Consider the following 24,845-nt stretch of genomic DNA (forward strand, 5'->3'; position numbering starts at 1 on the left):
GGTAGTATTTTATCAAAATATTGCAGCATTGAGCTTTTTTTTCCATTTCATAAGGATTTTTATGTGAGCTTATGTGTGAGATATTTTTCCTCATAATTTATTTATAAAATGTTCTCATTAAATTATTGATAAAGATAATATCAGAGGCATGAATCAAATGCATTAAAATGATGACGGTTGTGGCTCATTATGCAGTTTCTTAGTTGGAACACTAGATGGCGGTGTAGTTCTATTTTATTCCCCCCATCCGCCACATGCATTTGTTTGTTTAGTAAGTAAATATGGGCAACGTGTTACACTGCTAAAAATTCCATCCATCCATTTTCTACCGCTTGTCCCTTTTTTGGGGTCGCGGGGTGCGCTGGGGCCTATCTCAGCTGCATTCGGGCGGAAGGCGGGGTACACCCTGGACAAGTCGCCACCTCATCACAGGGCCAACACAGATATAATGAAAGAATATGAAAATAAATGAACATTGGTATTTACATCAGTGGAAGAAGGGTATCACTCCGGAATATTAATTGAAGCAGACTCCATGAAAGGTTCCAATTGTGTTTCCCTCAGGAGTGTTTCTAATCAAGGCAGAACAGACAATAGCCACACAGGTGTGAAGACAGCAGCTTAGAATCCTCCATTGTTGTGTTTAACGCAGGTGAGCGCTGGGCTGTGATTAGCATAACGTCTGCTACCTGAGATTGCTTTTTCTGCCAGGCCAGCATCGCCTCCTGGAATCCACAATGAGGCACCAGTGGACATTTTCATCCTCCTCCAAGGCTCATTGAACCCATTTTTTTTACCCTAGAGGATTTCTCTCTTTGTGTACAAAAGATCCTCTGATGCTTTTTTTCAGCCTTGATGGGAAGAAGGAGGGATGTCAAGTCTCTGGAGAACAATCTTGATGGAACCTTGGATTGACAACTGGATCTGTTTGGACTTAGAACGTCGACGCATGAGACACAAGAGCACACAACATTTGTGTATCTAATTTCACAAATGATGCCTTAATACATTTCATTGACGCACACGTAGCGCAATGAATTTATATATGTAATACAATTCAATATTTTTAACTATAGCACCTTCCTGCTTTGTTAGCACATTACTTCCTGGTTTGTTAACTAGTACTGTGTGTTACTTCCTGGTTTGTTTACTAGTTCCTGGTTTAACTAGTACTATATGATACTTCTTAGTTTGTTTAGTTGTTCCTGGTTTAACTAGTATTGTATTCTGATTTCTGGTTTGTTTACTAGTTCCTGGTTTGTTAACGAGTACTGTATTCTAATTGCTGGTTTGTTAACTAGGACTATATGCTATTTTCTGGTTTGTTTACTAGTTCCCGTTTTAACTAGTATTGCATTGTAATTCCTGATTTATTTACTAGTTATTGGTTTGTTAACTAGTACTGTATGCTACTTCCTGGTTTGTTTACTTGTTCCTGGTTTGTTAACTAGTAGAATATGATACTTCCTGGTTTGTTTACTAGTACTGTTTGTTACTTCCTGATTTTTTTTACTAGTTCCTGGATTAACTAGTACTATATGCTACTTCCTGGTTTGTTTACTGGTAGTGTTTGTTACTTCCTGGTTTGTTTACTAGTTTCTGGTTTAACTTGTACTATATGCTACTTCCTGGTTTGTTTACTTATTCCTGGTTTAACTAGTATTGTATTCTGATTCCTGGTTTGTTTACTAGTTCCTGTTTTTTTAAACTAGTACTGCATTCTTATTTCTTGTTTAACTAGTATTGTATGCTATTTTCTGGTTTGTCTACTAGTTCCTGTTTTAAGTAGTATTGTAATTCCTGATTTGTTTACTAGTTCTTGGTTTGTTAACTAGTACTATATGCTACTTCCTGGTTTGTTTACTTGTTCCTGGTTTAACTAGTACTATATGCTACTTCCTGGTTTGTTTACTTGTTCCTGGTTTAACTAGTGTTGTATTCTGATTTCTGTTTTGTTTACTAGTTCCTGGTTTGTTAACGAGTACTGTATTCTAATTTCTGGTTTGTTAACTAGTACTACATGCTATTTTCTGGTTTGTTTACTAGTTCCTGTTTTAACTAGTATTGCATTGTAATTACTGATTTATTTACTAGTTATTGGTTTGTTAACTAGTACTGTATGCTACTTCCTTGTTTGTTTACTTGTTCCTGGTTTGTTAACTAGTATAATATGATACTTCCTGGTTTGTTTACTAGTACTGTTAGTTACTTCCTGATTGTTGTACTAGTTCCTGGATTAACTAGTAATATATGCTACTTCCTGGTTTGTTTACTGGTAGTGTTTGTTACTTCCTGGTTTGTTTACTAGTTTCTGGTTTAACTTGTACTATATGCTACTTCCTGGTTTGTTTACTTATTCCTGGTTTAACTAGTATTGTATTCTGATTCCTGGTTTGTTTACTAGTTCCTGTTTTTTTAACTATAGTACTGTATTCTTATTTCTGGTTTGTTAACTAGTACTATATGCTATTTTCTGGTTTGTTTACTAGCTCCTGTTTTAAGTAGTATTGTAATTCCTGATTTGTTTACTAGTTCTTGGTTTGTTAACTAGTACTATATGCTAATTCCTGGTTTGTTTACTTGTTCCTGGTTTGTTAACTAGTACTGTATGCTACTTCCTCGTTTCTTAGGTGGTTCCTGGTTTGTTAACTAGTAGTCTATGATACTTCCTGGTTTGTTTACTAGTACTGTGTGTTACTTCCTGGTTTGTTTACTAGTTCCTGGTTTAACTAGTACTATATGCTACTTCCTGGTTTGTTTACTTGTTCCTGGTTTAACTAGTGTTGTATTCTGATTTGTGGTTTGTTTACTAGTTCCTGGTTTGTAAACGAGTACTGTATTCTAATGGCTGGTTTGTTAACTAGTAGTATATGCTATTTTCTGGTTTGTTTACTAGTTCCTGTTTTAACTAGTATTGCATTGTAATTCCTGATGTATTTACTAGTTATTGGTTTGTTAACTAGTAATGTATGCTACTTCCTGGTTTGTTTACTTGTTCCTGGTTTGTTAACCAGTAGAATATGATACTTCCTGGTTTGTTTACTAGTACTGTTTGTTACTTCCTGGTTTGTTTACTAGTTCCTGGTTTAACTAGTACTATATGCTACTTCCTGGTTTGTATACTAGTACTGTTTGTTACTTCCTGGTTTGTTTACTAGTTTCTGGTTTAACTTGTACTATATGCTACTTCCTGGTTTGTTTACTTATTCCTGGTTTAACTAGTATTGTATTCTGATTCCTGGTTTGTTTACTAGTTCCTGTTTTTTTTAACTATAGTACTGTATTCTTATTTCTGGTTTGTTAACTAGTACTATATGCTATTTTCTGGTTTGTTTACTAGTTCCTGTTTTAAGTAGTATTGTAATTCCTGATGTGTTTACTAGTTCTTGGTTTGTTAACTAGTACTATATGCTACTTCCTGGTTTGTTTACTTGTTCCTGGTTTGTTAACTAGTACCGTATGCTACTTCCTCGTTTCTTAGGTAGTTCCTGGTTTGTTAACTAGTAGTCTATGATACTTCCTGGTTTGTTTACTAGTACTGTTTGTTACTTCCTGGTTTGTTTACTAGTTTCTGGTTTAACTTGTACTATATGCTACTTCCTGGTTTGTTTACTTGTTCCTGGTTTAACTAGTATTGTATTCTGATTTCTGGTTTGTTTACTCGTTCCTGGTTTGTTAACTAGTAGTGTATTCTAATTGCTGGTTTGTTAACTAGTACTACATGCTATTTTCTGGTTTGTTTACTAGTTCCTGTTTTAATTAGTATTGTATTGCAATTCCTGATTTGTTTATTAGTTCTTGGTTTGTTAACTAGTAATGTATGCTACTTCCTGCTTTGTTTACTTGTTCCTGCTTTGTTAACTAGTACTGTATGCTACTTCCTCGTTTCTTTACTAGTTCCTGGTTTGTTAACTAGTACTGTATGCTACTTTGTTTCCTTACTAGTTCCTGGTTTGTTAACTAGTACTATATGCTACTTCCTTGTCTGTTTGTTTACTAGTTCCTGGTTTGTTAACTGGTACTGTATGGCACTTCCTAGTTTACTAGTTCCTGGTTTGTTAACCAGTACTACATGATACTTTCTCGTTTGTTTATTAGTTCCTGGTTTATGTAGTACTATATTATGATTCCTGGTTTGTTAACTAATACCATATGCTACTTCCTGGTTTGTTTACTAGCTCCTGGTTTGTTAATTAGTACGATATGCCATTCCTGGTCTGTTGACTAGTTCCTGGTTTGTTAACTAGTACTATATGCTACCTCCTTGTTTGTTTACTAGTTCCTTGTTTGCTAACTATTACGGTAATCTACTTCCTGGTTTATTAGTTCCTCGTTTAACTAGTGCTGTATTCTAATTCCTGGTTTGTTTACTAATTCCTGGTTTAACTAGTACTGTATGCTACTTCCTGGTTTGTTTACTAGCTCCTGGTTTGTTAATTAGTACTATATGCCATTCCTGGTCTGTTGACTAGTTCCTGGTTTGTTAACTAGTACTATATGCTACCTCCTTGTTTGTTTACTAGTTCCTTGTTTGCTAACTATTACGGTAATCTACTTCCTGGTTTATTAGTTCCTGGTTTAACTAGTGCTGTATTCTAATTCCTGGTTTGTTTACTAATTCCTGGTTTAACTAGTACTGTATGCTACTTCCTGGTTTGTTTACTAGTTTCTGGTTTGTTAACTAGTACTATATGCAACTTTTTGGTTTGTTTAGTAGTTCCTGGTTTATTAACTAGTACTTAGTGTATTCTAATTCCTGGTTTGTTAATTAGAACAATATGCTACTTCCTGGTTTGTTGACTACCTTTTTAAAAAAGCATATAGCAAGTTTATTTATTTTTTTAACTTTTTAATGCGTTTTATGTTTTTACTATGTATCACTTTGAAATTGTAAAGTGCAATACACATAAAATGTATTATTTTAAACACTGTATGCTAATTCCTGGTTTGTTTACTAGCACTGTATGCTACTTCCTGGTTATAATGTTCGATAGTCAGTTAATTCCTAGTTTGTGTGTTTACAGTACATGTAGTTTAAAAGCAACTTCCTGGTTGTTTGCCTGTTTGTTAGCCAGCACACTACTTTTTGGTGGATATCAACACTTAATTTGTCTGTCTGTTAGCCGGTAAGTTATATCTGATTTTTACGATAGTTAATGGTAGCTATTTCCTTTCTTTTTTAAATAGTGAGAGTACTTCCTTGATATATACATATATATTTTTTAGCAAGCTACTTAGTTTTCTTTTTAACTTTCTTTTGTGTTGAAATTGTACTTTCTGGTTCATAGCCAGCTTGCTACTTCTTGGTGTTAGGGGTCTATTCACGGGTTTATCGCTTGTTAGCTCTAGTAGCAGGTTACTTTTTGGTTTGCTAATAGTTGACAGCCACTTCCCTTTTTTGTTTGCTTGTTAGCGAGGCAATGGCTGTTTTAAGAATAATGACTTATTTAAATTGTATGTAGCACCCATACAATTGACTTGTTTAATCAAACTAATGTCCTTTTTTGTGACGTCCCACCTCCAAAGACATGCACCTGGGGATAGATTGATTGGCAACACTAAATTGGTTCTAGTGTGTGAATGTGAGTATGAATGTTGTCTGTCTATCTGTGTTGGCCCTGCGATGAGGTGGCGACTTGTCCAGGGTGTACGCCGCCTTCCGCCCGAATACAGCTGAGATAGGCTCCACCCCCCGCGACCCCGACAGGGACAAGCGGTAGAAAATGGATGGATGGATGGGTCTTCATTCTCTGACACAAACGCTGCTTTATTATTGCAATTTTTTTGGACTTCACTGACACGCCAGCTGGATAGTCCATACTTGTCTGAGTGTGATGAGCAAGGCCAACTCCAGTGTTTCAAAGTGGATCAATACTCAACTCTGGAGCTTTGATAACAGCTACGCTAGCAGCAGCGTCCTTCACTCAAAGTACCAACCACCGGCTATTTACAGGCAGGGCACGGCAACTGACATCCTCTCCAAAATGTGTCACACTCATCAACTTTAAGCCCCAATTTCTTCATGTATTTATTTATTTGATATCTCCCCGTTACAATACATTCAGTATATACATTTGGCCATGAGGGGATGCCACACACACACACACACACACTCACACACACACACGTTAAGACACTTCTGACAAAGATGCTCTTATGATAGACGTAAGCAAATTTACTGATTGCAGTCTTTCTGTTTATTCCTCCTTTTGGAACACCTAAGGCCTCTCCTAGCTGAAGTACAATAACACTCGTCAGCAGCAGTATTTCAAATAACAAACGAGCGTATTCCCACGACAACATTTAAACATCGTTGCTCGTCTTCTCTCTCCTAGGTCCGTTCGATTGAAACAACCATGTCCTGGTAAGGCTGCAGCGACGTCCTCTTGGTGCGACGCGTCTCGCTTCATAGCAAGTAGGTGGTTCTGCTCACCGTGTTTGGTACCATATTTAAACACCAGTCTTGTTGCCCTCCTTCAACCACAGCAGTTGCATAGCACACAACGGGGGGTCCTCGCTAACGCTCACTTACTCATTGCCTAAACTTCGCTAACTGTCTTGGATTTGCTCACCAAGCAACTTGACTCATTGCTTTTTTTCACGTTTTGTTAAACGACATTTTTAAATTGCAACTGATCCCACACATAAAGTTAAAGCTAACATTAAGATATTCCATTTTTATAACTGGTGCCCACTGCTTATTAGCTAGTAAGCTACTTCCTGGTGTGTTAATTAGTTAGGTTATTATTCGGTTTGATTTAACTTCCTAGTTTGTGTGTTTACTATTTGCTGTGTTTACAAGTAGTAAACTACTTCAAGCAAAATGTAGGTAACTCGCAGTCACTTGTATGTAGTCTATTCCCTGGTTTGTCTAATTGTGAGCGGATTATTCCCTGGTTTGTCCATTTACTAGCTAGTAGGCTACTTCCTGGTTTGATTGTTAGTTAAAAGGCTATTACCGGTTTTGGAATTTGGAAGTTAACATAAAACTTAATGGTTTATATTTGCTTGCTAATAGACAACTTACTGGTTTGTCTAATTATTAGTTAACAGTACACTATGTGGTGTGTTCATTTGTTTAAGCTAGTAGGATACTTCCTGGTTTGATTGTTAGTTAAAAGGCTATTACCGGTTTTGGAATTTGGAAGTTAACATAAAACTTAATGGTTTATATTTGCTTGCTAATAGACAACTTACTGGTTTGTCTAATTATTAGTTAACAGTACACTATGTGGTGTGTTCATTTGTTTAAGCTAGTAGGATACTTCCTGGTTTGATTGTTAGTTAGCAGGCTATTACAGGGTTTGGAATTTGGAAGTTAACATAAAACTTAATGGTTTATATTTGCCTGCTAATAGACAACTTACTGGTTTGTCTAATTATTAGTTAACAGTACACTATGTGGTGTGTTCATTTGTTTAAGCTAGTAGGATACTTCCTGGTTTGATTGTTAGTTAGCAGGCTATTACAGGGTTTGGAATTTGGAAGTTAACATAAAACTTAATGGTTTATATTTGCCTGCTAATAGACAACTTACTGGTTTGTCTAATTATTAGTTAACAATATACTATGTGGTGTGTTCATTTGTTTAAGCTAGTAGGATACTTCCTGGTGTGTTTGTTAGCAGGCTACTTCTTAATTTGTGTTTGTTAGTCTATAGTTGACTTCCTGGTTTGTCTAACTGTGAGCAGATTATTTCCCGGTTTGTCGATTTACTACGTAGTAGACTACTTATATATTTGTAGGGCTGCAACTAACGATTAATTTGATAATCGATTAATCTGTCAATTATTACTTCGATTAATCGATTAATAATCGGATACAAGAGAATAACTACATTTCTATCCTTTCCAGTATTTGATTGGGGAAAAAAACAGCATACTGGCACCATACTTATTTTGATTATTGTTTCTCAGCGGTTTGTACATGTTGCAGTTTATAAATTAGGTCAGGGGAGTTGGCGGGCCAATTTAGAACAGAAATACCATGGTCCGTAAACCAGGCACGGGTAGATTTTGCGCTGTGTGCAGGCGCCAAGTCCTGTTGGAACTTGAAATCTCCATCTCCATAGAGCAGGTCAGCAGCAGGAAGCATGAAGTGCTCTAAAACTTGCTGGTAGACGGCTGCGTTGACCCTGGATCTCAGGAAACAGAGTGGACCGACACCAGCAGATGACATGGCACCCCAAACCATCACTGATGGTGGAAACTTTACACTAGACTTCAGGCAACGTGGATCCTGTGCCTCTCCTGTCTTCCTCCAGACTCTGGGACCTCGATTTCCAAAGGAAATGCAAAATTTGCTTTCGTCAGAAAACATGACTTTGGACCACTCAGCAGCAGTCCAGCTGGTGTCGGTCCACTCTGTTTCCTGAGATCCAGGGTCAACGCAGCCGTCTACCAGCAAGTTTTAGAGCACTTCATGCTTCCTGCTGCTGACCTGCTCTATGGAGATGGAGATTTCAAGTTCCAACAGGACTTGGCGCCTGCACACAGCGCAAAATCTACCCGTGCCTGGTTTACGGACCATGGTATTTCTGTTCTAAATTGGCCCGCCAACTCCCCTGACCTTAGCCCCATAGAAAATCTGTGGGGTATTGTGAAAAGGAAGATGCAGAATGCCAGAACCAAAAACGCAGAAGAGTTGAAGGCCACTATCAGAGCAACCTGGGCTCTCATAACACCTGAGCAGTGCCAGAAACTCATCGACTCCATGCCACGCCGCATTAACGCAGTAATTGAGGCAAAAGGAGCTCCAACCAAGTATTGAGTATTGTACATGCTCATATTTTTCATTTTCATACTTTTCAGTTGGCCAACATTTCTAAAAATCCCTTTTTTGTATTAGCCTTACACAATATTAAAATTTTGTGACACATGGAATTTTGGATTTTCATTTGTTGCCACTTCAAATCATCAAAATTAAATGAAATAAACATTTGAATGCATCAGTCTGTGTGCAATGAATAAATATAATGTACAAGTTACACCTTTTGAATGCAATTACTGAAATAAATCAAGTTTTTCAAAATATTCTAATTTACCTGTATATTTGCTATCTGTTTTGTCTACTTGTTGGTTAGCAGTATATTTTCTGGTATCTTGGTTTTTTTCGCTCATAGGCTACATCCTGGTGCGTTTGTTAGCAAGCTAATTCCTGGTGTGTTTGTGAGTAAGATAATTCCGAAAGTGTGTTTGCTAGCTTTTAGTCTACCTCTTGGTGGTTCTAACTGTGAGCAGATTATTTCCTGGTTTGCTCATTTATTAGTTAGTAGGCTACCTCCTTGTTTGTGTTTGTTAGCCTGTAGTCTACTTCCTGGTGTGTCTAACTGTGAGCCGATTATTTCCCGGTTTGTCCGTTAACTAGCTAGTAGGCTTCTTCCTGCTTTGTTGATAGTTATCAGGCTACCTCCGAGTTTGTGTGTTTGTTAGCTACCTGTTGTTCTCTTTGGGAGTTAACATACAAATGATTGTTTTTGTTTGCTAGCTACAGTAGACAGCTTATTGGTTTGTCGAAATGTTTACAAGATATTCCCTGGTGTGTTTGTTAGACTACTTTCTAATTTGTGTTCGTATTCTACTTCGTGATTTGTAAAAATTTTTGCAGATTATTTCCTGGGTTGTCCATTTTGTTTGGGAGTTAACGTGACACTTAATGGTTTACAGTACGTTTGCTATATAGTAGACAACATTTGTTGAATTGTTAGTTAGCAGTATACTTCCTGGTACCTTCGGTTTATTATGTTTGTTTTTAGCTAGTAGTCTACTTCCTGGTGTGTTTTTTAGCAGGCTATCTCCTTTTTTTGTGTTTGCTAGCTTGTAGTCTACTTCCCGGTTTGTTTAATTGTGAGTAGATTATTTCTTGGTTTGTCCGTTTACTAGCTAGCGAGCTACATCCTGGTTTGTTAGTTAGCAGGCTTGCTCCTTGTTTAGCTTGTAATCTTTTTCCTATTTTTTTTTAATGTTTTTAAATTTAAGCAGATTATTTGCATCTGCACATGTACTGGTGATGAAGGGTCAGGTTCCAACAGGCTGCGTTGTGATTGGTCAGCACCAATTAGCCAAGGCTTGACAAGCAGACAAGAACAAAAAAACAGGTAGAGCACCACATAGTAGAAGCGTCGCCCGGGGACTCACAAGAAGGGCGGAAAAAGGGGAGCTGCCGCCCACACGTCGGCACTAATTCGCCCCCAATAAATTACAGTCAAGGATTGGGTCTTTTAAAAGGAGAATTGAACACCAGCTGATCTGACTGACCCATGCATTGTAAGGCTACTGACATCACACAGCATTGTGACTAAAACACACTAAAGGCAGCCTTAAAAATTGTCCTTTTTTTTTTCTTTTAAGAAAATCCAAAATGAATGATGCGACTTTAAGGAAATTGGGAATGTCAAAGCGAGAGCGGATCGATGCGGGCCATCCCATTGTACCTATTGATCCGCAGACAGAACGACATTGATTTTCTGAGGTAGACAATGCAGGCGTTTCATTCTCCCGATGCACAAGGCGCTCTGGGTGGGGCGGCGGTAGGGAAGTGAAGGGGAAAGGTCGGAGGTTAACAGTTGGGTGTGTTTCCAGCCTCAGCCGATTGTATGATGCCGGACGGCTCGGTCCATCCATCATGATGCTCTCCGGTCCATCTCGCCACTTTCGCTGTCATTGGCGTGACACGCCCCCCTTCTTGGTGACGGATGGCAGACGATATTGACCATGACGTGAAAAAGATAACCGCGTACAGACCTTGTCAGGACAGGACTATACTCCCTCAAACACGAACATATGTGACGTCTCCCTTTTGCAACCTTCTGGAAAAAATGACAAGTCGTGACAAACGTTGGGTTTCGTCTTGGTGGAGGTCCGTGCCGTTAAGCGGGTGTCTATCATAAATAACATCAAATAAATCCACCAAAGTCAGCATACGTCGGCCAGTGAGATGAGTCAGAATCAGCAGTTTGGGATTTCCCTTTCCGTGTGTGAGCCCAAAAGGTGACTTCTTTGGGACCGATGGCACTATAGTGTCCTGATGGCCACGGGGTACAGCAGGGACATGTGCTCGGCCCCCTTGATGGGCAGCTTACGACTGGAGTAGAAATGGATGATGTCGGGCACGCTGTCGAAGGGGCAGCTGTTCTGGCCAAGGACGTACTTGTTCTCTTTGGTCCTGGACAGCTTCATGTGCATGAAGCCCTGGCTGCTCCTGTGCGGACACACAAAGACAGGTACAGATTGTCACTGGGTGCCATCGCCACACCTTGAAGTCCGCCCGTAGGGACGTGACCGACGGCCCCGGGCTGGATTAGCGCTGATAACTCTTGAGCCAGACTTCTACTTAAAGTGCAGGGTGTCACGTGCTCAGCATAGGGATGGAGCTAATGAACCCCCAGGATAAATCACTTAAGCTACAGCAGTAAAAGCAAAGCAAATTAAGAGGCTCGCCGCGCCTTTCGAGGAGTCTGGGATCGATACCTTTTTACTGTGTGTCAGTAATGCTGAGCTCTCAAACATTAAAAGAACCGCATTTGTTACACATTAATCTTGCACATAACTTTTAACAAGCAAGGACTTTTCATCATGCTTCTTTTCATAAATACATTTTTAATCAGCAACTAATTTCTCTAATGATGCTTGATATAATTCACAGGTTGCCAGTAATGTTGTGCTGGAACCTCTCGAGTCAAACAGTTCAAGACGCAGACTACATGTGTTCTGGGGTTGCGCGAAATAAACACTGTACGATATAAATTTGGCTAACGATAGAGATTTTAATACTACCGTTATGTCGTGATATTTCATGTTGATGATACATACAGGCTGTGGCCACAAATTTGGCAGTGGCAAGCGACCGACGCAATATAGCATCCTCGCTAACAAGCTAGACGCTAGTGTCCCACCGCAGTCAGCAATACTCGCCTCCATGGCGGCAAATAAACTACGTTTCTTACAAGAACAAGAGGACTAGCTAAACATGCTACACTACACACTGTAGGAGGATACAATAAGCCATGCTAACTGCTAACAGCAAGCTAGCGCTCAACCTACTCAGTGGCCTAGTGGTTAGTGTTCGCCCTGAGATCGGTAGGTCATGAGTTCAAACCCCGGCCGAGTCATACCAAAGACTATAAAAATGGGACCCATTACCTCCCTGCTTGGCACTCAGCATCGAGTGTTGGAATTGGGGGTTAAATCACCAAAAAATATTCCCGGGCGTGGCACCGCTGCTGCCCACTGCTCCTCTCACCTCCCAGGAGGTGAACAAGGGGATGGGTCAAATGCAGAGGACAAATTTCACCACACCTAGTGTGTGTGTGACAATCATTGGTACTTTAACTTTAACTTAAACTTTAACTTATCTCTTGGATGTAAACTAAGGTGGGTGGATCGATACAAATATCAACTGTAACGATACATATAGTGGATACTACAATGATTAGATTGACGTTTTTCTTATCTCAAAATCTTTTTGTCGTTTTTGTTATTGTTTACAAACGTAGGAAATACGTTCCCGAACACAGGAGGTCTTTAAGGGCAGAAAACAAGGGATTTAAAACAGAGCTAGTAGTAAGAAATAATTCAAATATTTAATTGATCGAGAGGGACAAGCGGTAGAAAATGTTTGGATGGATGTTACATCTTGTGTTTTTGGTTTGATTATAATTTTGATCAAAAATTTAATAATTTATTGATCTTGAGAATGAGAAGTATCAGTATCTGCATTGGTTTGATCAATACTGCCCCTCTACTCGGCATTGGATGGATACACACTAGAGATGCGCGGTTTGCGGGCACAACCGCGGAGTCCGCGGATTATCCGCGGATCGGGCGGATGAAATTAAAGAAAATTAGATTTTATCCGCGGGTTGGGTCGGGTCGGGTGGTTGAAATTAAAAAAAATTAGATTTTAAATAGATTCAGGCGGGTGGCAGTTAAACCAATTGGGAAATATATATACATAGTTAAATGTTGTTACCCACATACGAAAAACGAGCAGGCACCTGCTGCATATGCCACAACAGAAGAAAAAAAAAGAAAAGAGATGGACACTTTTACGGAGCAGAGAAGGGACGCCTCGCCGGGGTCCGGGACCGAGGCCCCTTCCCCCGAGAGGGCCCCACCGGGAGCCGTAGCTGAGGCGATCCGCGAGAAGGGCCCGACGCACGTCCAGGGTCACCACCGCGCCCACTGCACCGACACCCCGCCTCGTCCGCCTTCGCCGCGGCCGGCGTCACGCGCAGCAGATAAGCAGCTTACCTGCCCGCCACCCCCGTGGCCGGGGGCTCGTAACAGGGGTCACTCCGCGCGCTCTGCCCGCGCAGCTTACCTGCCCGCTCGGGTGGATTGCGGATGGTTGACGACTTTCTGATGCGGTTGCGGATGAAATAATTGCCTATCCGCGCATCTCTAATACACACATTTGTAGTGTCGCCCAAACATTTGTCAAGTATCAGTAACAGAAGAAGAAGTGTTTAATGTATTTTAACAGAAGTGTCGATAGAACCAGTTTACACACAGAAAGAAACCAGACATCAACAGTAAATTAGCAAGTAGATTACTAATAATTTTCAGAATGTAACACAACTGGAAATTACACGATATGTTACCGCATACATCAGCAACCAAATTAGGTGCCTTTTGACTACTTTTGTAATGTTTTTATATTCATTTACATACCAAATAACATTGTGATGTACATCATCACCACAGGAAGCTGCAATATTGCGATTTAGATGTTATGCCATATTGCCCGTTCCTAATGTTGTTTTATTTTATTTATTTATTTTACATAATACCTTTCTAACACTGTATGTAGGGCTGCAACGATTAATCCATTAAATTGATCAATTAGATTAGAAAAAATATATATATTCCGTTGCTTTGATTAATATATTATGTGTAATGAATACACATTTGACAACATTTAGACCGCATGACTTTAAATACGCAGACATAGTTTCCGCACAGCCATTGCAATCGAGCACATATGAGAGCGATGGTGTGGTTGTGCATGTTGTTCTTTTTTAATCTTTATTACGTTAGAAGTGCAATTTTAATGTTGACGATGTACATTTATCAGGAAAAAATTATGATTATAACAAGCAGAAAAATATTTGTTTATTTCAACTATTTTTTCTAAAATATGTATAAAGGCTTTTAAGTGTGTTTTATCCGATTACTTAATTAATCAAAGAAAATAATTGATAAATTACTAAAATAATCAATAGCTGCAGGCCTAACTGTATCACATGGTATTTGGAAATTTCAGCAAAATTCAATTTATTTATTGATTAATATTATTATTTATTTATTGATTTGTTCTAGAGATAAATCACAGGAAGTGAACAAACAAATGTGTTAGAAATTGCTATGAAATGCACAAGTGTAGGATTAAATAAGCTCTGCTTCTTCCTACTCCTTATCCAATCCAATCCACTTTATTTATATAGCACATTTAAACCACAAAATTTTTTCCAAAGTGCTGCATAACAATATTAAAAACAATATTCAAATATTAACCTGAGCTCCACCAATGACTGAATAAAAACAAAAAATAAATAAATATAAAACCAATATAAAAACAATATAAAAATATATATGATTAAAACAATTTTAAAGGGTAAAACCAATTAAAACAGTAAATAGAAATCAAATTGTATATAAAAAAAAAAAACATCAGCCATGTTGTGATGAGAAAGTGGGATGTATCATATTGTAACTATATGCATGTTAGAAAAAAAACATCACCATAATCAACCTTGTGAGACAGGATTAACTCAACAAATGTTTTGCTTTTTGTTATAAGGTTAGGTGTTTGGTGACGGTATAACAGAAAGGTATGACAGCAAAAATGTGACCATGGCCACAGACTGGAAAATATTGAAATGTAGTAAAGTTGTGTGTTTGTCTAGACCCCGAGATGCAGAGATGTCAGGCAAATGCAGGAAAGAAGACCTTTTGATAAGGGAAACACAGGTAAGACAAAAACAAAGACATGCAGCTCAATGAAGCGCAAAGCAAAACGTAAACTGGCATCATGACTGGCAATCAGGGACGGGTATGTCTTGACTGGCAATCAGGGACAGGTGAGGGAGCCAGTGATGCAACCAGAGGCAAAGAGAATGACAGGAAGCAGAAAGAAAAAAAAGGAGCTTTGGACAGGAAATAGTGCTTAAATGTTCCTCATGGGAAGTTGTATTATGAGGGCAGCGAACTTATTGTGTTGAAATATAAAAATAAATTAGTTGATCGATTTTTTTAACCTTTTTTTTATTTTTTTATTTTTTTTTAATGGGATGCAATAACTTTTCTGAATGTTCTGAACACCTGTTTCCAAGCCATATTGAGCAGAATAATAGTGGCCATCTGCATGGGTGAACGTCACAAAGCTAAGGTGATGTTGTCCTTCCCCCATTTGCAGCTTTTAACTGTTCCCTTACACTCTTCTGGTCAAGACTTTCTTCTTACAAGTTTTTACAATGTCAAAAATAGTAAAATCGATCAATTCCACGCTAGATCATTGTATTTCTATCAAGAAACTTTCATACCGCAGTGAATGTGAGTCTGCAATGGGCTTCTCAATCAATCCCTTCACTTATCTGCAGGCGTATATTTCACATGTGAGAAACACTAACAAGAGTTCAATGTGGGGACATCCTTCAGAAATATAAAACTGTGCAAAAGACTTCCTGTTTTGACGAGGCCACTGTATTTGTAGTTTGTAGGTGACATTTCTTTTAGTACCGTCAGTTCTGTTAGTCTCTAGAGAGCTCTACCGCTAAAAATAGACTCTCCAATGCTGGTGATGAATCACCCGTTCCTCTGAGGCGGATGTTAGGTTACACAGAAACACACTCAAAAAGATAAAGATTAGTTTGTTTTTTTAGATTCCCCAGCTGATTTTGTAAGGCAAATGTCTGGCGGGTGTTGACACGTAATATTGTGGTGCAGAGACAACAGTGGAGCAGGCAGTAAAACCAATGTCTGCCACACCAACACTTCTTTGTCTAATCGAGATTAATCTGTGCTGTCGCCCGCATTGAGCTTTATGACTTTGATTGGAACGCGGTCGTCCTTGGCGAGACGCCGATGGCGCATTATCTCTTTGCCTTCCGACGTGCCGCGTTGGCCCCGCAAATGACGATCCGGGAGACGTCAGTAAAGGCAGAAAGGCGAGTCTGTCAAAAGATAATGATCCTTCACAGAAATGATAACCTTTTAAAGCTTTATCGAGCAGCAAATGTCCCGGGCATCCATCATTTCACATGAGCACCAATTGAATTAGTCCTACACCAGTCAGTACAGCAAAATAGGCCTCTTCTCAATATTCTCACAACAGAATTAGTTACCGCATATTTCAGACCATAAGACGCACTTAAAATCCTTTGATTTTTCTCGACATTGCGCCTATAACCTGGTGCACCTAATGTACATATTCATTCTGGTTGTGCTTACTGACCTCAAAGCAATTTTATTTGGTACATGGTGTAATGATAAGTGTGAGCAGTAGATGGCAGTCACACATAAGTGTTATGTATGTCCCCGTTATTTGTAAGTTTGTCTACGACTCATAAAGTAGACGGGCACGGAGCTATTTCTTAGCGTGTCTTTTATTTCAGCCGGCACTTCAATACAACGACACAACATCCGGATTCCCATCATGCATTGCTTACAACTACGGCAAGTTGCGATGTCCAAAACATAACATCTACTCCGAACGAGTCCGAGTTCAGCGCACCCCATCTCCTGCTGCCACCACCCCAAAGAACAATGGAATATACTGGTGAGACTTCTGCTTCCGACTCTTCACTACGAGATCCTGTGATGGATGTTCCAACACACACGGCTGTTCCAGAGTCACCCAGCGGAGACCGTAAGACTGAACATTCTGTTGAGCCCCGTTATTTGTAAGTTTGTCTACGACCCATAAAGTAGACGGGCACGGAGCTATTTCTTAGCGTGTCTTTTATTTCAGCCGGCACTTCAATACAACGACACAACATCCGGATTCCCATCATGCATTGCTTACAACTACGGCAAGTTGCGATGTCCAAAACATAACAATAAGAGATACACGTGGACTGCAGGTTGACGCCTGTTCAATAAATGATGCTAGCAAGTACAGGTTAGCAAGCAAGCCCAGAACTTTGATGTTTTATTGAGAATATAGAACATTGAAGACGACGCTCAAAAATCTGTCAAAATGTTTTAGTACGACTTTAGTAAGCTACGAAGCTGCACCGCTTTATGGGATTGTTGGCACATTACGGCTACTGTACTCTGACTTACTGTGCTCCAGCATACTGGTTTTTATTATGGTGTGTGTATAAGGACCCCAAAATGTACCCATTAGGAGACATTATCTGGCGTTGTGTTTCGCAATGTTATGCCAAAAAAAAAAAACGTTTCTTATCTGTTGGTACCTGCTGAAGTGTATTTGGGATCTGCATAAGCCCTGAAAATATGTGTGCGCCCGCCATTTTAATCCGCGCCGGAGTCAACAAGCTCCTTATTTTTCTCTACCATCTTGTTATGGGGCATTCATCCTCCTCTGTTGTCATTTCGATTCCAAAGTAACGTACAGTTCTAACTTAAATCTGTCAGTAGACTCGTTATGGAAGCGCTAAAAACTACCGGTACAATAAAAACGACGCTGTCCAAGTGGAGACACGCAAAGAAGACGGCCTACAAAATAACGCATCCTCAGAAAGCGGCTTAAAGATGGTCTATAAAACATAATCTATGCAACACTTTGACCAAAGAACCACCATCACATGTTATGTCGACCACAAGGAAGTGTTTTAATTGTAGAAGAAGAAAAAACATGAAATTATTCATTTAATGCACCTCATAAATCGGTGCACCTTTGTATGAATATAGACCTGAATAGACACGCTCATCTGTAGTGCGCCCTGTGGACCAAAAATACGGTAGTTGGAATGCACAATGTCACTGTAGTATTTGCACAATCTATAATGAACCATGTTGAACAGAGTACACAAGTTATTACATTTATAGATAAAGAACACGTCACTGCAGTCCGGGTCAGGACTTTAACCGCCTTACAGAAATATAAACTGTCTCTAAACAAGGATCATATTTAACAATGTGCAAGTTTGTTTACAACTTGTCCGACTCTACACTTCATTTTCTTCAAGTCAACGCCTCAGTACATTGTGTGATCAAGGCAGTCTTAATGCACGGGCTTAACTGGGCTGAAGCTCAGGGACCCCACCCAATCAGGGCCCCCCGATTTTGACGGTGCACTGGAATGATTGCTGTTAGTAGCTGTCAATCACAAACAGCTCAACTTCGTGTAGCGATTGTTTACTCTCTCTCTTTCTCGGCTGCGTTGCTTTCTCCTACTGCCAGCGTACTACTACCGAGCTAACAGCACAGGCGCGCCAGCACTTTACTTGAAGTTGACTGGCTTCTATTACACTCGCTAAGATGTATTCATGAACACATTTATTTTTTAAATGGGTGATATTTTTGCACTGTTGCTGTTTTGTTCGGTAAAATCATGATTTTTTTTTTTCAAACCTAACCCCCGCTTAGGTTAAGGCGGCCCTGATAGTAATGCTCCCTTTGTAAAAGTGAAATTTCAACATTATAAGCATTTATAGATTTATTGATAAATTACTCGATTAGTAAAATAATCGATAGCTGCAGCCTTAGAGTGGAGGCCATTATTACAATCTGGTATTATTGTGGTTATTAGGGCTGTGAATCTTTGGGCACTACATGATTCGATTCGATTCATGGGGGTAACGATTCGATTCAAAACGATTCTCGATTCAAAATCATTACTGTTTAAAGTAGTAGTAGTAGTGGGTGCCAGTTCTATGATTAACTACAGTCCTCCATGAAATAGAGAAACAGCTATCATAAATGTATATATTACTTAAAAGAAAACTGGTTTTGTTTGATAAAATTCTACCCAGTCAAATACAAATAAGGGAACAAGAGAAGTAACCCACACTTTTCTTTTCTTAAGTAAATCTGTACAGCAGCTAAGATCATCTACATCAACAATATAATTTGCCCGAGAGGCGTTACAGGACAGATTAAAAAAATGTGTTTAGAATTAATAATATTGATTTTTGAATCGATTACAAATAAGAATTACGATTCATTTGAAAGTTGTTTTTTTTACACCCCATTGTAGTTTTGTAATTGTATGGTGTAGTAATTAAGTTGTGTGTAACTTTGATTTCTTGTTTTGCTGATATGTATTTAGCAAAAAAAAATAGATAAAGTAAATCAATTGCAGCCGTCAAGGTAGATTAGCTTGGTTTTGCTGTCCAAGACTTGTCAAACATCACAGATTCTTCAAGTGGAGGCCTTGCTGTGAAATGCGATGGCACTCCAAAAAGGCTTTCTGATGATAAAAAAGCAGTCGGGCGAGGGGCAAGTGTTGAGGTCTGTGAGGGCGCCGCAGACAGAAAACGCTTCCCATCAGGTCACAACTCCCTGGGAAGCCTTTGTCGGGTCTCTATCAATAATGCAGCACACATACGTGCCGCCGCTTGGCCTCATGCATCTTTCAGCGAGTTGAGACATGGACCCGTCCTCACCTTAGGCACCCGCTCAATCTCAGCGTTTGCAGCTATGGGAGCTGACCTGATGTGCGCACAGCTGAACTCGTCATTGCCGCAGCCTGGGCAAAAAAACTTTGAATTGACCTGTAGTTTAAATGGTATCAAAACGTTGAAAAGCAATGGGTTTGAGTAACAAAGGCTACGTTTACACTTCAGGGTCCGATGTACAGTTTGGATTTTTTTGTGAAATCTGATCTTTTTAATGGCCCTGTACATTTCTCCCAAAAATGCGATTTCTAATGTGAACGCAATCTGACCCATATGCGGACATGATGTCGCTCGCACTGCAGTGTTAACGGGAGTAAACATGGCTTCAGCTCTAGTCAGCCTCAGTACTGCCGCATTTGTGGCATTTTCAAGGATTTTCTGCAATCAAAGTCAACGTTTTCTGAAGCGAATTATTGCGCATAGAAGATTAAAAAGGAAGAGGTCAAGCATTTTGGCTCTGGCGGTTTTACGGAATATTTAGTTTCGATGTCTGAGCGTTTCTGTGGGCAAGCAGACGGAGACAGGAGTGGTGGAACTTTTCAAGTGAGTTCCAAAACTTTTCCGCCGACATAACTCGCAATGGCAGACGCCGCAGAAAGCAGTGGACGAGAGCCATAGCAAAACGAGGGAATTAAGAAGCGACAAAAGTTGTCTAAGGTGTGGGAACACTTCACTCTAAAATCGAAGGAAAACACAGTCGTATGTAAACATTGCAAAGTGGAGCTTGCGTACCACAATAGCACAAGTTCGATGCTGTAGCACCTTTCGAGAAAGCATCCGATTGAGGGACGTCCAGAGGCAAGATAAGTCATCTATTATCAAATGTAAACTCAAAAGTTGTGTTAGTAAAATAAATGTTATTCATTATGATAACCAGGGTGTGTTTTTTCACTCCCGCAAAGTCATCAAATGCCGCCAAAAGGTGTTGAAAACTAACAATGCTATCCGAGCTGTCGGGTTCAATTAGCCTTTCATTAGTAACCACGCGAAAGTAGTCGTGCAAAGTTATTCGGGTTACTCACGTCATGCAACCACATGCTACTTGGATAGCTTGCACTTTCACCCACTATAGTCTCTATAGCATAGGCGGCAATCTACATTTCTGCCAGTGGGTGCTCGGACGGGCGGTAAATCTGACGCTACTTTTCTGAGCATGCGCGGTTTTTGCTTGGTGGTGACCCACCACTGTTTGCACATTTCAAATGCAGTATTAAAGGCACTACCTAATCCACTTTTTATGTTTGATATAATGAAAACTGTTCTTATTGTTTTATTTTTGATACTAAGAATATAGTTTTATTTTAACTTTCCCAGGGAATATTCATTTTGAACTAATTATATATATATATATATATATATATACATATATATATATATATATATATATATATATATATATATATATATATATATATATATATATGTGTGTTTTCATCTCAAACATGTTATGAACATTGATTACTATTTTGCATGCAAAGAATACAATGAACTGTATTGCATTCTTAAAATGTAAAATTGTTGTCATCCTAATTAAGTGGTTTGTCTTTTTGTATTTTTTATGTATTGTTGGCAGGTTGAAAACAGCTCAGCGGATTTGCGTGGAGAAACCACCATTTAAACGGTACCGTATAATAATCATCAAAAACGCACGAGAGACAAGAACTTTGTTTATGCGGTCTCACCACACAGCACATAGGGCTGTGAGCGCACCTGTTTGTATTAGCACACACAAATTGGCCAAATCAAATCAACCACGGACGCATTTCAGCTGTGCATGTCAGCCTTCAATAACGAAAACAGGCATTTACGAAATAAAGGACAATTAGGCCAAACGCAATAATTGAGGGCACATCTAAACATGTATGGGCATCTACATCAACTATATGTTTTGCCTGAGAAGCTGGACAGGACAAAAAAAACCCCATAAACATCCATCCATTTTCTACCGCTTGTCCATTTTGGGGTCGCGGGGGGTGCTGGAGCCTATCTCAGCTGCATTCGGGCGGAAGGTGGGGTACACCCTGGACAAGTCGCCACCTCATTGCAGGGCCAACACAGATAGACAGACAACATTCACACTCACATTCACACACTAGGGCCAATTTAGTGTTGCCAATCAACCTATCCCCAGGTGCATGTCTTTGGAGGTGGGAGGAAGCCGGAGTACCCGGAGGGAACCCACGCAGTCACGGGGAGAACATGCAAACTCCACACATCCCGAGCCTGGGATTGAACTCAGGACTACTCGGGACCTTCGAATTGTGAGGCACATGCACTAACCCCCGGCAAAAATAGGATTTATTTGATTACTCGATTAATCGATCAGGATATTCGATAGAATACTCTATTACTATAATGTTCGATAGCTGCAGCTCTATGTTCAACTGTTTTCTGCTCCGTTGTGAAATATAAATTTTGTAACTGTCTATTTTGGCGAATAATTATGACGCTTATCGCTTTTTGGTGACGTTCTGGTCGGATAAATTTGACCTGAGCGAGGAAAACATCACATTGAGAACGCATCGCATATATATATATCCTATGGAAAAGGCCTAAGTCGGATATGAAAAATTCGGAATTGCATTGTTCACACTGACCTGAAAATATCCGATACAGATCGCATATGGGCAAAACATTGGAATTGACCTGCAGTGTGACCAAGGCCAATAACAAATTAAATTGTCAAATCAAACACCATCATTACCTATTTTATGCTAGTTATAGCATTGAGCAATTTCCAGGCTAAGGACCCCCAAACTGATGGAGAGATGGAGCGGAGACCCTCTAGTTATATATCCTGTATTAAATTGTGTCAAATTAAACTGGTTCTAAAACTACCTTGTTATTGTGCGATACTAAGATATTAAAAAAACACACTATAGCGCCGCTAATAGCTAGCTGACAACTAACACGTTAATCGCTAGCTGACAACTGGTGTGCTATTTGCTAGCTGACAAGTAGCACGTTAATCGCTAGCTAACAATTGGTTAGCATGTGGTGTCCATTTCTACTACACTGTAGTGTTTTGGATCGATGTTAATGTGTATTTCAATACATTACTTTTATTATTTTTTTAATTCAGTGCGGAATTTGAAAAAAAAAAAACATAATAAAAAGTATATTCATGCAACATTTTCACAAACCTCCTTCCCAGTACTTCTGGGGGCTCTCCCCGGAGGTCATGGACAGCCTGTTAATGACTTCTGGCAGCTGGCTTATATTAATACAGTTTTATATTACTTAATAGGGATTTTCATCCCATGCTTTTGAATTAATTTAGTCGCATGACATGTGACGTGCTGCCTTGTCACAAATCCCGCCCCCATGTCACAATTATCACCAGTGCAGTGGAAGTGCGCAACCAGCTGTGTTTTACTACCATGCTTTTATTTTGAAAGCCTGTCTTTTTACAGGCTGCGGGATTTGTGTTACGACGAGGTTGTTTACCCAGCAGTGTTGGAGAGATTTCTTTTTATTCCTTCCATGAACAGTAAGGTTTGTTGAACAGGATGATGCTAAGACAAAGTCCAAAATAAGCAAGTTTCAGGAGGGTTGAGTGTGTACAGGTACAATGTATAACTTAACCAATACAAATATACATACTTACCCTGACTTCATACTTTTAAACTTGTTTACTGTAGACATTACTTTGTTTCTTTTGCGACGTTGACAAGATCCACACAGGCTGCTGCGTTACTACTAAATTCATACATTAGATAATACTACTATAATACTACGGATATTAACTAAAAAAATCTGTGAACAGAGTGAATCCCTAATCCTATTTTGCTTTTATAGCACTTTTCAAAGTATTCAAATCTTAAGATGAGAGGCGGAAGGTAAAGTAGTTCCTGCCAACACAATACTATTAACCATTTTAAAACTGTATTCCTTATCGACACAACATAGCTGAAATGAGATAATATAATATGATTAATTCCAATGCTTTCTGTACAGCATATTAACCATTTAGACCTTGGGGCCCAACTTTTCCACTACAGAGGGTCTTGGGACCCACTTACATATTAACATTAAATTAGTAATCTTGCTCTTGATTTTATACATATTCAATAATTATATCCAACCTATGTACAGTTTAAATGGGAACTGCACTTTTTTTGCCTATCAGACGCCGCTCTAAATAGTTTGTCTATGTTAGCGCTTATAATAACAATATCACTAATACTTGGTTAATATTCAAGTCACTAAATATAAAAGGGGTATTGTTGGTGCTTTTTGAAGGGTTATTTATCGGATTTTATTGGCGGAATAGTGGACCTCCCATTGGCTCCGCTGTAAACTGACTTTTATTTCCGTTTGTTTTTAATATTTAGAATGCATTAAAAAAATATAATTCAAAATGACTGTAACGAGAGGCAAAATTAAAAAAAAAGAGATGATATGAAACCATGTGTTAATAACAAAGATTAATATCAAGGCTTAGGTCAGGCTAATTATAAAATAAAAACTAATCAAATATACTGCAAAGGAAGGTACTCATAAAAACTGATGAAAAATGCATTGTAAGTAAAATTAAAGTGCAAATGAAAACAAAGTTTCACCATGTTAGTCACATTTTTTGTGCTGAAGAAACTTCTTTGTGACTTTAGTTCCAGATTTCTTCTGACTGACATTGTCATTACTGCCACAAATGGTGGAAAAGTGCACTACAACTGAGTACCGATGCAGCCCATTCGGACCGCAGCCGTTGGGGGCCCTCTAGAGTGCACTTGCGGCCCAACAATGGACATGGTTTAGAAACTTACTGCTAGAGATGTGTCATCCTTCCTTAAATGTGTCAAAATATTGATATTATGGCATGAGAATCAACCACTGTATCAAGAATATCGAGGTTTTTTTTGCACCAATCCGCATGGCTGGAGTCCATACAGAGAAAACTACTCTGATATTTCACCCAGTTTTACTCCTGTGCATACTTTTTCACACAATGCATTTTGAACAGCGTTTTATCGTTTCCTTTCCTACTCTGATATTTTATTGGGGTCACACGAGTTAGCCCACGCCTCACCTTTAATATCAGTTAGCAGCAGCTTGAAGGCCACAAATAAATCACTTTACCGCACTCCCTGCATGTCCGCTCTAACAGCGCAGCTCGTAATTGAGGTCTGTCCGGACACTTTTGTGATGTGGATTAATGGCAGCTGCAGCAAGCAAAAGGAGCTAAGTCATCTCCTGCTACTGCTGGTACAATGTAAATGATAGCCTGCTGGAGTTCAGTCCACAGCAATCCTGCTCTTCTCCT

At 39.2% G+C, this 24,845-nt stretch overlaps 1 protein-coding gene across 3 annotated transcripts in view; it reads right to left on the reverse strand.

The window, feature by feature from the left end:
• Nucleotides 1–9,994: 9,994 nt before the first annotated feature.
• LOC133608874 (SH2 domain-containing adapter protein F-like) overlaps nucleotides 9,995–24,845 on the reverse strand; it is a 235,902-nt gene continuing 221,051 nt past the window's right edge. For all 3 annotated transcript variants that reach the window (XM_061964481.2, XM_061964478.2, XM_061964479.2), the window contains one exon: nucleotides 9,995–11,199. In XM_061964481.2, coding sequence (XP_061820465.2) covers nucleotides 11,013–11,199 — 187 coding nt within the window. In that variant the 3' untranslated portion in view covers nucleotides 9,995–11,012. The remainder of the gene's footprint in view (nucleotides 11,200–24,845) is intronic.

This window comes from Nerophis lumbriciformis, linkage group LG06 (genome assembly GCF_033978685.3).
Source record: "Nerophis lumbriciformis linkage group LG06, RoL_Nlum_v2.1, whole genome shotgun sequence".
Taxonomy (NCBI): Eukaryota; Metazoa; Chordata; class Actinopteri; order Syngnathiformes; family Syngnathidae; genus Nerophis; species Nerophis lumbriciformis.